The 18,403-nt window shown below is 38.8% G+C and overlaps 1 protein-coding gene across 1 annotated transcript in view; it reads right to left on the bottom strand.

Annotated features, from left to right (window-relative positions):
- desi2 (desumoylating isopeptidase 2) overlaps window positions 1-18,403 on the bottom strand; it is a 68,609-nt gene that overhangs the window by 17,972 nt on the left and 32,234 nt on the right. Inside the window, exons 2-3 of the mRNA XM_041252845.1 lie at window positions 5,954-6,026; window positions 836-929 (exon numbers count right to left, since the gene is read on the bottom strand). Of these exons, the coding sequence (XP_041108779.1) occupies window positions 836-929; window positions 5,954-6,026 (167 nt within the window). The remainder of the gene's footprint in view (window positions 1-835; window positions 930-5,953; window positions 6,027-18,403) is intronic.

The raw sequence follows: 18,403 nt of genomic DNA, 5'->3' as shown, positions 1-18,403 counted from the left end.
GATCTCCAGGCTATAGGGTGCATCCTGCACTCCACGCGGAGCGCCTTTTCCTGGATGTGCCACTCGGGAGCCTGAAAAACCTTTTATAATACAGAGTTATTTTATAAAACCAGGAGATATGTCCATATGACAAGCAAGCTATGTAAATGTTTAGCTATATAATATATAAATAACGCAGTACTTCCTAGAACATCATAGATCGGACATTTAAGTTGAAAGTTTACTGAGTAAAGGAAAAATGGACTCAAAAGAATGAAATAGTTGGGGACAGAAACAGGAACATTGACAAAATAATCCTTTTGGTCCCCAATTGTGTGTGCAATTTTTCTTGTTACCCTTTTAAATGTTAATGGTACAGTGGGACTTTGCTCTCCAATTTTGTTCATATCAGTGGTTATGGTTAAGCACATTTTCTTCTCAATTCTGCAAAAAGATTGGAAGAATTGTACTGCAAAGGAATGCCAGTTATTTTACAATTACGTTCCAACATTTATTCATGGCCAGTTACTGCATATATGTGCATGTTCTTTTTAAAAGGAAGATTTTTAAGCCTTGGAATATAAAAGTTTGTTGTAGAATGCACAGAAACACTATTAAACTCTGGAATGCAGCTCGTGTCACCACAGATATATCAGTAAGTGTGGATTGGTGTATGTGTACTGGAAAATTACCTGCAAGTACAAGTCAGGTATTATAGAATAATTATATTTATTTATTTATATATATATATATATATATATATATATATATATATATATATATATATATATATATATATATATATATATATATATACACACACACACACACACACACACACACTTGTAATACTCACTTGAACTTGAATGTGTCGCCTAGCTCTGTTGCATCTCCAGGCGTGATTTCAAAAATCCCTGAAAATGGATAGGGGTGGCCACCATAGGCAAATTCTGAAAAGAGAATACAAATACAAGCTTTGGACAGTTTTCATTACATCATTCATTTCAATAGGAGTATCCGAATAACTGCAGTAAAAACCACTCAATAAACTGAAAACATCATAAAAAGGTTAAGGGCTGTGACAGAGACAAAATGATTCTTGGTGATAAATCTCCCTCCCGACCTGTGATGGCACTGTGTAAAGGGAACAGAGTACCCTGGACTGGATGGCCAGGCAATTAATTCCAAGGGTTAGGCAGAAGTCAGAGATACGGTACACTAAATCGTTGATCCGGAAGGGAAATGCAATCGTTAACTAAGGGGGCATGACTGACGTATAAAAGGGGCAATAGCAAAGTGATCTGTTGTGGTTAATGCTAACCGGAAGGAGTACCGTATTGTGAATCGAGAGTGTTTTGTTTGTTTTTGTTGTGTCTAATTGTACTTTTTTGTTATTTAGACTGCTAACGCGATCCGGAGCTGTCGCTACAGGCACAAAATACGGACAACACTTTGTTTCACGATAAATTGTATTAGCACCACAAGCACTTCAGCACTCACTTTGGACTGGTGACCGTGTTTGTATATTGTGGGTGCATTAAAGACTTTGTTATTTGTTGTTTCGGGACTGAACCCCAGGGTTAAACCGACTAGTACACAGCCTTGTGTACTAACATTCATAAATAAAATACTGCTGCACCTGGATTATCATTGTCTGTTTGTTATTGATCACCCCATCACTCCTGCACCTGCACACTGCTAACCACTTTGCCACAGGGGCAAAGACCACATATTTTCTAACCAAGCACCCTAAAGAAAAAAACTGGGTCAGGTTTGTTTGTACAAGAATTCTACAACTTGTAACCTGAAAATCTGCAACAGCAGTGCCACCTACAAACACACAGCACTGCTCTATTACACTAATCTAGATAACTGTCTAACAATTTAGTACTTGGCTTCTTATGCCCACACATTACACCATAGTCTTGAGAGATTACAGTGACAATTAAGTGATTTAATCAAATAGGCTGTTCTGTCATTTAATATACAGTGGAACAATGGAGTAGAAGGGAAGACACATCAGTGCTCACGTGATTTGCTATTTTCCAAAGCAGTTTACTCAAGGTTTTTCTGGCAAAGAGAAAACATTTCATTAAAAAAGGCAGCACACTCTACAATAACCCCTCTAGGTTGAAACATAAAAAGAATGTCAAGCTGCCTCAGTTACAGTGCGTACTCTGGAGTAGTCGCAGTCTGCGGTTTTCTGGTTCCACAAACTGTCACTACCAAAGCTGTGTTTTCATGATGGACCCACAGTATTATGCTCATTTTAAATTAAAAGCTGGAACGATACCTCTTTTTTCTTTTTTTTTTTTTTACCATCGATACACAGATTTCCCAAAGCACCCGATGTAGCAATGTATCAGTGTCCTTATTATTATTATTATTATTATTATTATTATTATTATTTTTAAAATCACCAAAACTAACTGGAGCAATACATTTAGAGCTACTGATAATACACTGAATATATAAAATACTGAAGGGCTACTCAATTTTTAAACTATTACATCAATTAAATGACATTTGATTATGCATAACTCCTCTATAAATGTCTTACCTTACTTTCATCTTGATTGGTGCCAAGTGGTGGTAAAGGCATGAAAATCATCCATTGAATAATTAAACAAGTAAATCCAAATAACGGATGGTTCACTTCAGCAACAACAACAAAAAAACAGCCCTGTACCTTAGTATCCATTTCTTATATTTCATTAACAGTTGTCTTCTAAAGAGTGCTGGTTTTCTGTTCCAGCAATATGCCACTGATTTCAATCGGATACCAACATTATTGCAGGAGGGAGCATGAACTGGATACACTGGGAATTTTCGAAAAATGTCTGCAACCAAACGCTTCCTGTAGTTATTGATCAGTCTCTTACAGCACAGTGGAGGAATTTTGGCCCACTCCTTCATGCAGAACTTCAATTCAGTGACATTTGTGGGTTTTTGAGCATAAAATGCTTGTTTCAGGTCCTGCCACAACATCTCAATGGAGTTTAGGTCTGGACTTTGATTGGCCATTCCAAAACTTAAAATTTCTTGTTCTTCAACCATTCTGATAGACTTGCTTGTGTGTTTCGGATCAATGTCTTGCTGCATGATCCAGCTGTGCTTCAGCTCACGGACGGATGGCCTGACATTCTCCTGTAGAATTCTCTGATACAGAGCAGAATTCATGGTTCCTTCAATGATGGCAAGTCGTCCAGGTCCTGATGCAGCAAAGCATCCCCAAATCATGACACTACCAACACCATGCTTGACCATTGGTATGAGGTTCTTACTGTGGAATGCAGTGTTTGGTTTTCGCCAGACATAACAGGGCCCATGTTGGCCAAAAAGTTCCACTTTTGACTCATCTGTCCATAGAACATTGTTTCAGAACTCTTGAGGATCATCCAGGTGCTTTTTGGCAAACTTGAGACAAGCATTCATGTTCTTCTTAGTGAGCAGTGGTTTCCGCCTTGCTGCTCTGCCATGAATCCCATTTTTGCCCAGTGTCTTTCTGATGGTGGAGTCATGAACACCAATGTTAGCCAAGGTGAAAGAAGCCTGCAGATCCCTGGATGTTGTTCTAGGGTACTTTGTGACTTCCTGGACAATTTTACGCCTTGCTCTTGGAGAGATTTTGGCAGGATGGCCACTCCTGGGAAGATTCACTACTGTCCCAAGCTTTCTCCATTTGGACAATATGGCTCTGACTGTGGCTTGGTGGACCCCCAGCGACTTAGAAATGGCTTTGTAACACTTCCTAGACTGATAGGCATCAACAACTTTTTTCCAGAGGTCTTTAGGAATTTATTTTGATCATGGCATGATGTGCCTCTAGAACCTGTGTGCTGACAACTTCACTCTGATGGTAAGGGCCAAAGTTAGTCAGATTTATATTGGGCAGGGCTGACCCAAATCAGGCCTGATTATTAGCCAAAGTATTCAAACAGCACCAAAAAAAAAATAATACAGGCTCCCTTGAGAAAGATATGTACAACATATCGAAACATTGGGCAGCTGGCTCTTTGAGCTAAAATATATATAGTATAGAAAAAAATTGCTGCATTACAGATAACATGGTATGCACCAAAAGGTAAAAAAATATGTTTCTTGTAAATCTGCAGTAGATGGTTCTATAACACTAATGTTCGACTACAATATATTTGAATTGACCACTCAAGGGACCATCTTAATGGTTAGATTTATAGACAGGTAAGTTTGCATTTAAAAAGTGGTTTTACAAAAAGGAAAATGCAATATTCTATACAGGCAAAATATTGAATTCTATTCTTCACTGTAAACAGGTATTCTTTAATCCAGGTGTCTTCTTGAGAAAAAGGCCTGAAGAGACATCCTCTATTTATGTTCCTTTGTAATGAACCAATTATCCCAGATAAGCCAAAATTTATTTACTATTTTAGTTCGTCATTCCAATTCACAAATCAGAACACGATATTCATGCTGCACCCACGCATCCTGTACTGTATGTAAAATGCAAGTGTATCATTCTGTGCAGAATTGCAGTTTGCTCCATATACACTGTGTAACAAAAAAAAAAAAAAAAAAAAAAAAAATTGTTCCTGGGTACTAAGTGTTATTTCCTAATTGCTTATGCCTCAAAAGTATAGAAAATGGCTATTATTCCCCACAAACTTTGCTTTTGTGACCAGGACAGTGATATTTCAAAATATCACTATTTCCAATGGGAAAATGTGCAAATGTGTGTCTTTTCGTTCACATAGTCAGAAAAAAACAACATATGAAACCAAATTAACATGTATTGTATACTATGAATACAAGATGACTACTGATGATTTTCTAATCTTAATTCACCGTTTTTCGAGCTCTACAATGTACTGTAAAACAGTATAATTGTAATCTCAAAAAACTACTCTCTTTTGTAGTCATCTTTGTATTACTTTAGTGTAAATACATTTATGTTGGATTTCATAAGTATACAACAAGTATACAACAAAAAAAGACGATTTTATACTTTTGAGGCATAAGCAATTAGGAAATAACACCCAGGAACTAAAATTGTGTTACATAGTGATATCAACAGCACGAGTTGGGAACTGGAATACACATTTACAGGTTACTTGATACCCAGCTTGTTGTTCATTACAGGTTCACAGCAATTACATTAGTTTAAAAAGCTGGAAACAATTACTTGGCCTTAAGAATTCCAGATCCTGTTTATTAGAAAAGACTAACCTTTTATGATCACACACAATTTCAGTAATACACAGTGCTGTTAACAACAGGGGTAGGCAAACTCAGCACTCCCTGTTTCCTGTCCTTACATATAAAAGGCAACCAATTAAAACACTGACCCGGTCTTAAATGACTTTATGATTTAATAATAAAAAAACAGGAGTTGCCTACTCCTGTGCTATTGTATATAAAACCACAAAATGTATAGTTTTACAGCTGGGGTAAGAATCAAGTTGAAATGTTTTCCCCATCAGGCTTTCTTTGGCACATTGCAAAAGGGGTCGCTTTCGTCTGCGGGAGTGTAAAGGCCAATGTAGTGAGTGGTCCCTATAGGTCCCCAGCTGCAGTGCAAGGTCACCAACGTAAATGTGCTGTAGTGCCTTTTACTAGGTAAGCCACTAAAGGCCCTGTATAGGTAACCTAGAGAGCTGTATCGAAACTCCTGGTTATAAAGTGCAAGAAAAAAAAACAAAATACGCATTATAAATATTTCAGAGCTATGCACAGAAGGACCCTACAACAAATCAATGTGTAACCCAAGACTAAGGGATCCCAACATATCAGGAGTGTCAAACCTGCTCCTCCCCCCAGACCCCCTCCCCCAGTGCACATTCATTTCCCGTTTTGTTGGATCCCTTTTTGTATCTCAAAACAAAAACGATGACCACTAGCTTGTGGATTAAACACACACAGCTAAAATGATGACCAGCTTGTAGATCAAACACACACAACTAAAATGATCTTTGACAAGCAATTAAAGCAATCTTACCTCTGCCGTATACTTCTATTCCTGAGTGAAAGACGCCAATTCCAAGCGAGGTGGTGAATTCATTTATCCAATACTAAAACAGAAAAACAAACAAGAAAAATATTATCAACCCTTTCAAAGCTGGCCTATCAGATAATGTAAATTCTGTTTCACCTGGTTTCAATAATCTTGTAATTGTATTAATATTGTTTTGTGTAGAAGCTTTATTTCAATGTTTGCAACTATTTCAAATCCTGTCTATAGATACACAAAGCTTGTGTTGTGGGAACTAAGTTAAGACACTACATACCGGTCAAGTTTATTTATTTATTTATTTATTTTTTTAAACAGAATAAAGACAAAATAAATACAATCTTTTGATGTGTCATTGGAGTGTACTAGTAACAATTTAATATTTCAGTACATTTAATTTACATACTGGGTGCTATTTTACAAAAGGTTGCGATTCTGCAGTCTGAAAACGGTGGTCGTGAGCAGGAATCAAAAGATACTTTTATTACTGGATAATGTTGGTGCCGAAAAATGTATTTAACTTCAGCATCAGAAGAGTCAAAGAAAAAAAAAAGTGCCAATTAACAAATTCCAGAAAATAAACAATTGCTGAAACATGATCTGCATGGGAACCAAAATGGCTGGAACGTAACACAGTATTTTAAAACATTTCATTCATGCAATTACTCATGTTAAAATATATTCATGTGTTTTATTCCACAATGATTTGATTCAGCCCAGAGCACATACTGCACATCTGTTTACCTGCAGGACATGTTTAGCAGTTTAAAAAAGAACCTTGCTCCACTATTCCATATGCATGCAAAATCTAGGTAGTCCTGGAACAGACACCACACACCCCTATGCCATGATTATTGCTATTGAACCTCTACATTAAAATCCAGAAACATGTTGCAGGATATCGTTGTGGTCAGGTTGGTCAGAAACACGTTGTAGCAAGTTAGCGTTGCGGTCAAGACTGGTCAGAAACTTTTAATTAAAATCCAGAAACATGTTGTAGCAGGGTAGGAGTTGTGATCAAGGCTGGTCAGAGGCAGGAAAGCAAACCCAGGAGACAGAAAGAAGCAGTTTTAAGTGCAAAGTGCACATTTATTAAACACAAAATACACAAAAAGGCACAGGGGCCAAAATAAGTTTCAGACAAATCAAATCTGGAAACAAAACACTACTGTTCAGGCTGGGGATTCACCTTCACTGCACAGTTCAAAAACACAGCACAAAAATGTACACATAAAAGGTACCGTGAAGACAGAGTGCACTGCTCCCCTACATGGGAGATCCCACTCATACTATACTGGTGTGGGATTTTGGCAAAGTGGCTGCTGATTATTAACAGGTGCAGAGGTGTAGCAGTGCAGAAATAAGACAGATTTGTAATCTGGTATGGAAAAGGGTATTTTATTTTTGTAATCCAGGTCTGCCGACCAAATAATAAACTCAGGTTATTCACAGCGATGCATAAAACACAATAACAGGGGTTTGCAGCCCTAAACAATAAACATGGGTATCTCTCCCACAATACTCAAGCACGGTCACCAGCCCTGGGTATGCGCTGTACTGCTCGTGGTGGGTGATACAGTTTCTAGAGTGACAATGGTGTAGTGTTGTCCCGGGTTTAATGCTGGCCATTAGCGACAGCTCCAGAACGTGCAAGCCGTCTATAAAGCACAAGTAACAAATTACAGACAAAGAAACAAACACTCACAATGTTTTTACAGGTTACTGCACGGGTCCTTCCGGGTTATATCTTGTAACCAAAACGAAGGAAAAGATTAACGATTCTCCGGTCCCTATATGCAATTACGCATGACCCCTTGGTAAACTATTGCAGCTGCCTGGATTGCTTGCAGCTGCTACCTCGTTTACCTTCAAGGTCAACACGTTCCTGCAACGGAGTCTCGCCTTCTTCCAGGCTGACTGACTTCCCGACCCTGGAAATGAACTGCCCGGCCAGCCCGTCCAAAGACTTTCCCTTTCGCTACTGATTTCCATTACATGAGAGTAGATGTTAAACTTCATGTCGATTTGAACTTGGCTCTCGCCAAGATAAGCACCAACTAAGACGTAGCTTTGCAGTAAACTAATGTGATCCATCTGCATCTCCATTCATTTGCGTTGCTTTCCATATGGTGATGTAAATATCCTTCTGTCTGGTGTTGATTGCTGAAGTGTAATGCTGGCTCCAGGGCTCAGCTTATTTTGTCTCCCCAGCGCATCAGCACACACAACGACTGTGATGCTGGCTCCGGGGAATCAACCCACTGCGGTCTCCCCAGCGCATCAGCATGACAACCGTCTGGATTGAGCTAAGTAGGGTACATCTCTGGGGTCTTCAAGTGGGCACCTTCCATCCTCGGTATTTTGTTGACTAGCCCACCACATCAAGGCGGCTCAACAGTGATTCCGGCGTCCCGGCTTCACCCACTCAGCTCAGCCCAGCTTACTTACCCGTACATCAGCGTTGCGTTCTTTCTACTGTGCTTGAGATCCCCATCCAGAATCTTAACATCTCAACTGCAACCAGTTGCTGCTCCTTTCTGCTGCTTCAGGTAAGTTCTTCACTGTGCGATGCAACTCTTGGCCACTGAACCAGACATCTCCGAGAAACCAGATTGTAGAGTGTGCCACAAATCCTCGATAACCCACCTCCAGGGGGTAAACTCGGACTCTCCATCCTCGCTGTTCTGCTTCAGCAGCTAGTTGACCATACCGAAGTTTCTTCCTCTCATACACCTCATCCACAGCATCTGGTCCAGACCACAAGACAATGTCTCGTCGAAGGTTAGTGGTGGCAATCTCAAGTGGAAAAATAAGCCGTTGACCAACATCTGCCAGCACTTTCCAGTCTCTAGCAGCTTCCAGTGGTCCTGGGCGAGGCTTGATTTTAACACCTTTTCTTGGTGGTTGCTCTCCTGGACAGAAATATTGTCTTTTGTGTGTAATGCTTTGATGGAACTGGTGGCAACTTATTGGTAAGGTTACGCCTTTCTTCCAATGCTAAGGCCAAACATTGCAGCACCTGGTCATGGTGCCAAGTAAACCGTCCTTGGCTAAGTACCACCTTACTTCCTGTCAAAATGCCTTAATGTTGCACATAAAGGACATGAGGGATCCACACCCACCCAGAGGTTTAGGTTCTGTGGTGATGGGAGAACATCATAAGTTAATCTGATGAGGAAACTGATCCGCTCTGTTCCATTGTCCACAGGTCTTGCCAGCCAATCTTGCGTTGTTCCACTCTTCCATCTCATCCATCTCATCCATTCTCCCTGCTTGGCCTGGGAAACAGCCTTTACACACCTGATCCTCTCCTCCTGCTTTTGCACCTCATCGACTACCAGCTTCCTCCGTTGAGCTGGGGTTGCCTTGTGCCATGTAGGAGGAGCTGAACTGAGACTAACACCTCCTTTTCCATGCTGAACTTGCCCCAAGGGCAGCCTTAACATTTTCCACAGTTTTCTTTGAAAGCCATTTTCTTCCAGTGTTCAACACAGGTGCTGCCTCCCTTACACATTTGTCGCGTGAATCTAATAATGTCATTTCCAGTCAGATTTTGTCACATTTAAACTCCTTGGTTAGAGATTGGTAGCTGCAGTATTCCTTTACCATAAAGTCCCACTCTGCTGAGGCAGCATGGAATACCCAATCATTTCCTGACATATGAACTGATTGAAGCTTCCAGCTTCTCAACTGTTGTCAAGGAAAACTCATACACAGTCAGTGGTCACAGCAGTCTTGGCAGTAGACCAAACTGAAAGCACCAGAGTTTCAGTTTGCCTGGTGTCTATGCTCTTCAAACCTTCCACTGCTTGTTGTCTAACCAATGCAGGAAAGCTCTGTGCTTGAAGACCCCTCTAATACACCTCCATCCACCCCTCTATTTCCAGGATGCTTCAGGTGGCAGAAAGCTCTGGGCCCACAGAGGCCTGCAATCCACCCCTTTCAAAATGTTCACCTTTTGTTGCCCTATAGCCTGGATCCAGACCAGGAGGAGGCTCTGTTCTTCACATGCCAACAATCCACTCACTGCAACAAGAGATCCAGACCAGGAGAAGGCTCTGTTTTACACAGGCCAGCAATCCACTCACTATAACAAGAGACTCAAGATTGCAACAACAGATCCCAAATCAGAAGGAGGTTCTGCAGGAAACAAACCTGGTCTTTGAGGCCTATTGTATGTTTGGTTGTGTAACACACTTGACCATACATTCTACAATCATCACTTGTTGTTTTAACAGACTCTTGAGATGCTGCCTAGATTTGATTCTTTCCTCACAAAGGTAATTAAAATGTATTTATTTATTTATTTTGACTGAAATGTCACCTATGGAATTAACTGATAATGATGTGAAAGCAATGCAATGCTTAGCATGTAATATGTTTGTAGTTGTTAACTTATAAGCAATTTTACATGTGAAAAATGTAAGGTAAACCAAGACCTGATGGATCAAGTACTTGTATTAGAAAGACATATATCGACCCTCAGAGAAATCATCAAGTCTGAGCAAATTATTGACTACAGCTTTAACAACATTTCAACAATATGGCCTGTCTCTGGCACTGGTATAAGGGCAGAGGGGGCCTCTGGTTCCGCAGACTCTGTACAGATTCTGGGGGAATCCGCAGGCCCTGTTCCGGTTCTGGGGGAACCTGCCCCTGTGGCCAACTCAACTACTCAAGGGGGGTGTGGCAAAGTGCCCCGGCCCTAGGCTATTTATTTGTGTTGTATGTTACGTGTAGTGTGTTAATGTTGGTGTATAGTCATTGGTACACAGGATATAAATGGGTCTGTGTAACACGAGTGTTTAAAATGTATACTTGTATTTAGGCACGAGGATTGCACAGCTCTTCACGTGCAGGTAAAAAGTAATAATATGTGAGCACGGGGAATTGCACTTTTATTAATTCATGTGCTGTTGTACTGAGACTCAAATTGAATGATTGATTAGTAATCAGATCTCGGTACAGCTGCATAAAAGCAGCATGTTTTTACTCACTCGGGGTTGTTCAGTGAGTGGAGAATGGGCATGGAGAAGGAGAGTAAACAAAGTAAAATAACGTAGTTAGAACTGTCTTGACTCACCGTGTTTGTTTGTCTGTTAGTCCACTGTTTGTTTAGTGTTAGTTCATTTTGTTTTATCTCTTTGTTTTGGCTACCAGTGCCATGTTCTGTGTTTTGTTTGTCTTGCAACCTTATTTTCCGTTTATAGATTAAACTGCGCAACAGCGCAATTCACGTTTCACCTGGCAGTACTGAGTGCTTCTTCCGTGTCTGACATCACCATACACGCCATACTGTTACAGGGGGCCATAGTGTTTTTCTTCACCCCAGAGGCGTGGAGATCTCTGGATATCTGTTAGAAGGAGATCCAAGGCCAAAGCTTATTTTCCTGTTTCCCCTAAACTCATGCTCAGAAATAGATTTAATGCCCTTATTGATTGTAACAAACATGAATCCAATTCTGGTGAAATACTCTTAGTTGGTGACTCCATTATTAGAAATGTCAGCACTGCTTTCAAGAATACAAAGAAAATGACTGAAATGTTTTCCAGGCAAAAGAGTCCTTGATATTGTCAGATGGAAAATGTCAGCACAGCTTTCAAGAATACTAAGAAAATGACTGAAATGTTTACTGGAGAACCATATACAAGCATCCACTGTGATTGTCCATGTGGGCACTAAATATATTAAACTTAGAGAATCTGAGACACTCAAGAAACACTTTAAATCCATTTGTCAGAAATTAAAAACATTGGGTAGGAATATAATTGTCTCAGGCCCTCTGCCTGTCATTAGGAGGGGTTGTGAGGCTTTTAGCAGACTGTTTTCTCTTAGCAGCTGGCTAGCTAAGTGGTATGCCTTAGAGAATCTGGGTTTCATTGATAACTGGGACAGTTTCTGGGAAAGACCAGGGTTCTTTAAGAAAGATGGTCTGCATCCAAACAGGAGAGGTTCATTCAGATTAGCAGAAAATAGAGAACTATTATACAAATCTCTGACTGAATGCTTCATTCCAGGCACTTAATCAAATTCCTGAAGTGACTTATCCAATTCAAGTTATATCAGTCCCCTGTTTAAAATGTTTAGCCTTTTCCCCCAGCTCTTGTACTAAGAATTTAATCAAAGTTAGTACAATATCCATTGTCAACTTCTCATGCTCTGCACCATTCACACTTCGTTTTGCCTTATTAAATATAATATCTTTGGCTAAAAAGACTGTTTTAATGAATGACTTCATTCTTGAAACAAACTTTTTTTTAACTTTAGCTGAGACACGGCTGAAGTAAGATGAAAATGTACCTCCATCTGAACCCAACCAAACCTTACCGCACTTTTGCTTGACAAGTGAACAGAGCTGGATGCCATAATTAAAAAGACAAAACCCACAACATGTGCATTAGATCCCATTCCTATTACACTTTTGAGAAAAGTACATCCAAAAATAAACAACACAGTTTTAAATATTATTAACAGCTCACTCTTACCAGGTATTGTTCCAAATTATTTGAAGACTGATGTAGTAAAACCCCTGCTCAAGAAGCCTATCCTCGATCCCAAGTGCTTAATAATTACAGGCCTATTTCTAATCTCCCTTTTTTGTCCAAAGTGTTAGAAAGAATAGTGGCTGAACAATTAAAGAGATTTCTTGCTTCACAGAACATTTCTGATAAATTTCAGTCAGGTTTCAGGCCTAATCATAGCACCGAGGCGGCACTGATTCGAGTGGTAAATCATATGTTGTTGACCTCTGACATTGGCTCGCCTTCAGTACTTGTTCTACTGGATCTAAATGCTGCTTTCGACACCATTGATCACTCAGTCTTAATTAATCGCCTTGAACATTTAGTGGGATTGTCAGGTACTGCCTTGTCCTGGTTCAGATCCTATCTCTCTAATAGGTTTCAGTTTGTTAAAGTCGAGGAGGAGACCTCTTATGTCAAAGGTTACATGTTGGGGTTGCTCAAGGTTCAGTTCTTGGCCCAATTCTGTTCTCTCTATTATGTTACCTTTGGGAAATATCATTCGTAGACAGAGTTCATTTTCATTGCTATGCTGATGACACTCAGCTTTACCTGTCTCTCAAACAGGGTGATGTATCTGCTGCTAATATTTAGAATACCTGCCTTGCTGACATTAAACACTGGATGTTTAAAAACATTTTAATGCTAAACTCAGAAAAAACAGAATTGATGATAATGAGACCTCAGAAGCAATACAAGAACATTGATTCATCTGATTTTCTACTTGACAGTCTTTGTGCAGATTCTACAGCAGAGATAAAAAACCTAGGTGTCATTTTTGATCCAGAGCTCTCCTTTGAGTCACACATTAAAAATGTTAGAAAAATTTCCTTTTTTCATTTAAGAAACACAGCTAGATTAAGAGGTATGCTTTCCAAGCAGAATGCAGAGAGATTGATGCATGCTTTTATATCTTCAAGGATTGATTATTGTAACAGCCTTTTTGCCGGTATTAGTAACAATGTTATATCAAGTCTGCAACTTGTACAGAATGCTGCTGCAAGAGTTTTAACTGGGAGTAAGAAACGAGATTATATCACCCCTGTGCTGGCATCCTTGCGTTGGCTCCCTGTTCGATTTAGGATAGACTTTAGAAGGTGCTATTATTAACCTATAAGGCACTAAAAGGCTTAGCTCCACCCTATTTAAAGGATCTTTTAAAACCATACGTTCCTGTGACGCCATAAGTGCCCGCCCCTGTGTATATTATCTGTTATGTGTTGCGTGTGGTGTGTTTAAATGTTGGTGTATAGACATTGGTACACAGGATATAAACAGGTCTGTGTAACACGAGTGTTTAAAATTTATATGTTTATTTAGGCACGAGGATTGCACAGCACTTCACGTGCAAGTAAAATGTAGTAATATGTGAGCACGGGGAATTGCACTTTATTAATTCACGTGCTGGGATTCAAGTGAATAATTAATTGGTAATTGAATCCCAGCACAACAGTATATATACATGCACGTTGTCACATATTCGCGGTTGGGTGTTCGGTGAGTGGAGAACAGGATAGGAGACGGAGGTAGAAATAATAACAAAAGTAATCATTAGATAGAAGCTCACCGTGTTTGTTTGTTTGTCCATTGTTTGTTTTGTTTAGTCCGTTTTGTTTATCTATTTATTTTGGTGAATGTGCCGTGTCCTGTTTTTGTATTGTTCCAACCGTTTATTTTCTGTCTGCCTGTTAATTCATTAAATGCTGAGCGAGACCATTCGCTCAGCTCCACCAAACTCCACCTCTGTCTTTGTTTATTTTCCTGCTTCTGGTCTGACGCCACCCACTCCGGTCGTCCTTGTGACAGTTCCTAATCATCCACTTCGATCACAGGATGGCAGGCTACTTTCCATAGCAAGTATTCAGAAACAAAACTCAGGTGGTAGATGCTTCAGCTACATTGCACCGAAATTATGGAACGATTTGCCTAGTACTATAAAGGAAGCTCCTTCTGTCGATGCTTTTAAATCTTGTTTAAAAAAACACTTGCATAGCTTGGCTTACATAAATTTTTAAAGTGATATTCTCTCGCTTCTGTTATTTTATGTGTATTTTATTGCTGATTTTTTTATATATATATATATATATATATATATATATATATATATATATATATATATATATATATATATATATATATATATATATATATATGTGTGTGTGTGTGTGTGTGTGTGTGTGTGTTTTATTTGTTGATTATAGATAAATTGTATGTGTTTTTTTTTTTTTTAATCATGTAAAGCGCTTTGTGGAGACCCCTGGTAAAAGCAAATGATGTGGTCTGTGTAATTACTACAGTCCAGATTTAACCATTTCTAAAAGCTGCGCTTAAAAAAATTACAGGGATCACTGCTGCTGGGCTCTGGTCTCATGCCACTAAAGCAGTTAATGTCTCTGGTGGACTCCTGGGTTTCTGGATGAACAAATTCTCCCGTTTTAACCATGGCAACCCAAAGGCCTCTTAGACAGCAGCTGCAAAGCCATCAGAATCATTATTTGTTGTCTATAATAACAATGACAAGAACAGGATCCGTTTTCAAATACAGTATTATGTACTATGCTTTTAAATAGCATAATTAGGAATCTACCCAATTTGCGATTTCATAAAAAAAAAAGGGAAATTGAGGGGTCACCATGAAAATGCATACCAGATTTGTATGGAGATTTAAAAAAAAAAAAAAACTATGACCGTTTTTCCCCTGTGGTACAGCATCCCATTGGCCTTTGAAGACTGTACTATATTCTACCATAGATTAATAGTACAATATATGCTAAAATTTGATTTGCTCATGGCCTCCATGTTTTTGATGCAGCAACTTTACTTTTAACAAACTTCATAGGTCTAAGGTCAATGTTAAGGGAAATTTTTGGATTGAGCCCATATGGTTTCCCATGTGCGTTCCATAGGTCACCATGGCCCTATCTGCACTCTAAGGAGTTATAAGCAAGTTTTACATTTTAACTTAAGGGGAGGTAAAAGGTCACAGTCAAGGACCTTTTTGGATAAATATACCTGTGCTCCATTATAAAATGTCCCTATCTGCACTCTGTAAGGAGTTATAAGCTAGTTTTCCATCTGACCTTAAGGAGAGATCAAAGTTCACGGCCAATGCCTATATGGGCACATATGGGTTCTATAGTAGCCATGACCCTATCTACCCTCTATGGAGTTTGTCATTTCTAAAGCACCTGCAACACCTGTACACCTGAGCAAATCAACCCACTTGTTCGCAAGCACACATTACTTCCAATAGGCCTCCACTACTCTGTGAAGTCAACAGTGTTCACTTTATGCAACTAGCGCAATGCTGAAATTTGATTGGCCCATGGGAGCCATTTTTTTGTAGCAAGTTCATTTGATCAAACTTTAAAACAAAATAAAAATAATTAGATCATGTATTCCAAGTTTTGCTTTGATCAAATTAGCAGTTTTAGAGAAGACAACATTTGTGTGTGAATTAGGTTATCCAACATGGCCACCAAACCACTGAACCAATGAGCTTCATTTTGAGCACAGTGCATTTTGGATAATCCCTAACCATGTACACCAAGTTTCAGAACTCTGCGATAAGTGGTTTCCGACAAGATGATGTTTGTAAAATTGTCGTAAAATTCAATGTGGTTGCCAAACCACGCGACCAATCATGTTCATTCAGCTGTGAACATTAGTTCCCATTGGTGTCTACAACTGAGATTTCATGCAACGGTTTTCATTTTATGCAACTTAAGGTTTTGTTGGCAGAAAGAAATATAACAGGCTTCCCAACCATGGGCTTTGAATAATAATAATATTATTATTATTATTAATAATAACAATAATAACAATTATTATTATTATTAGTATTTATTATTATTATCTACTAGAACTGCCAGGCAGTTTTACAGCTTCCAAGCTCAGTACCAGCTGGAATTTTTGGCAAGCAGCATAAGAGTCAGTAACAGATCAGTTTTATGGAGAGGTTTCAATTCAAAATAGTGCATTATCTCATGATGCTTTATACAACTTTAAATACCATAGTAAACACGACCCTATCTACATGATGTTATAAGTTAAAGTTACATTTAACAAAGGAGAGGTCAAAGGTCACAGGCATGGTCATTTTTGGATAGAGCACATGTGGTTTCCTATATGTGCTCTATAGTAACCATTAACCAATCTGCACTTTGTAAGAAATTTTAAAAATGTGTCAGATGGCGATATTGGTTTACGCACAAACGCAATTTTTGAAAAAGTCAATTGTAATCAAATAAACCATTTTTCAACTGAAGCGGTTTTAAATTTAAAAGAATAAAAATGTAGGTCTGACGGTCATATTGTTTTATGAAAGAACACCACTTGGCCATATTTGAATTCCACTGTCCCCAGGATGATGCCTACCAAGTTAGGATTGGTTAAATGGTTTGCAAACAGAAGCAGTTTGATGTTTGGGTGCGTTTTGGCGAATTTGGTGGCAACCATTTTTAGAGAAATTGATTGTCTGTTTCCAGTTTAAGATTGCAAAAAATAAATGTATAGTTAATGGTAAATCTCTTTTTGACAATATGAAAACACCCATCAGGTCGCAATTGATTGCGTCTGTACCACAATTGACAGCGTACCACTTAATGACGTTACACAAGTCAAGTTTTGGTACGCATACCGCATTCTGACGGTGTACCACTTTCCAGATTCTATCAAAGTGAAAAACAATGTGGATACAAAAGTGAAATTAAATAACTGTTAAAAAATTATGATTTTATAATATAACAGGCAATGACCTAACAAGATATTAAATTTAGAATTTAGCGATGGAGTACGCCAGAGAAATACCCCTCACTCATCCCAGACTATTGATGTCAAGGGGATACTCTTGTTAACTGCCGCTTTCCTTTGTTTTTTTGGAATGGGTGAATCCAAACTGAAAAAGCCTCTTCTGACTTTTTTTTTTTTTTTTTTTTTACATACTCTGTTATACTGGGGTGAACCGGACAGTTTACACAGATAACGGTGAGAATGTTGTCAATGTCACGCACGTCTAATCGAATCAGATTGTCCACGTGGGGAGTGAGAAAGGAGCAGCAGAAGTCAGTTTAAGTTCTGTTTTTATATTTAGGCAGATTCTGATATGATAAGGAACAAAATTGTGGTTGCCCGGCTCAGTAGAGCAAAAGTGGCATCTAAATGCTTCTACCTTTTTGGTGACGTTTTGAATAATGCTTGGTGGTTATCAGTTAGCTTAACGACATGCTCAACAGATCTTTTGCGAACTCTCCTGTTTCCCACAATAATATTTAATTATTAAATGATACTTAATTGGCCTGAGAAATCAGCAATGGAAAAAGTTTTATGAAACGGGCAGCACAAGTAATTAAGTGCAAAAGCAGTTATAAAACGAGGAGTAAGTACACATTAAAATGAATACCTTATGCAAATTTAGAGGGTATAAAAAAGGATCTCTGTCCGACATCAGTAAAGATTTGCTCTTTGTAAAGTTTTAATTTTTCTATGGAAATAGTGAGATAAGGACATCTCCATGGCACCCATTACCAACTGGAGACAACTACACACACTGCAACACCACTCTTTTTTTCAACTACATTATGTTCATGGAGAATACATTAAACCACCTCTGCCAGAAGCTGAAATCTGGAGTGAGCTTGGTAGTATAGTCTCAACTTAAAGTATCCCCCCAGTCTTTAGTCCACACTACAAAACCGCTGTACAATTAAGAAAGACAGGGCTGACTTAAAGCTTGCTAACATGCTGGTACTAATCTAGATATGCCAGTGCCATTATCAATCAGTTTTTATCAGGACTAGATTCACAAATAATAATAAAAAATAATATTTTAAAAGGCTAATTGGTACAGGTGTGAAATATCAATTATTCTAGCTAACATTATTTTAGTTTAAATTCACTTTCTATCGCAATGTTCGG

This window comes from Polyodon spathula, chromosome 6, assembly GCF_017654505.1.
Source record: "Polyodon spathula isolate WHYD16114869_AA chromosome 6, ASM1765450v1, whole genome shotgun sequence".
NCBI classification, from domain to species: domain Eukaryota; kingdom Metazoa; phylum Chordata; class Actinopteri; order Acipenseriformes; family Polyodontidae; genus Polyodon; species Polyodon spathula.
The sequence above is the reverse complement of the archived record's forward strand: the minus strand, read 5'-3'. Positions and strand labels throughout refer to the sequence as shown.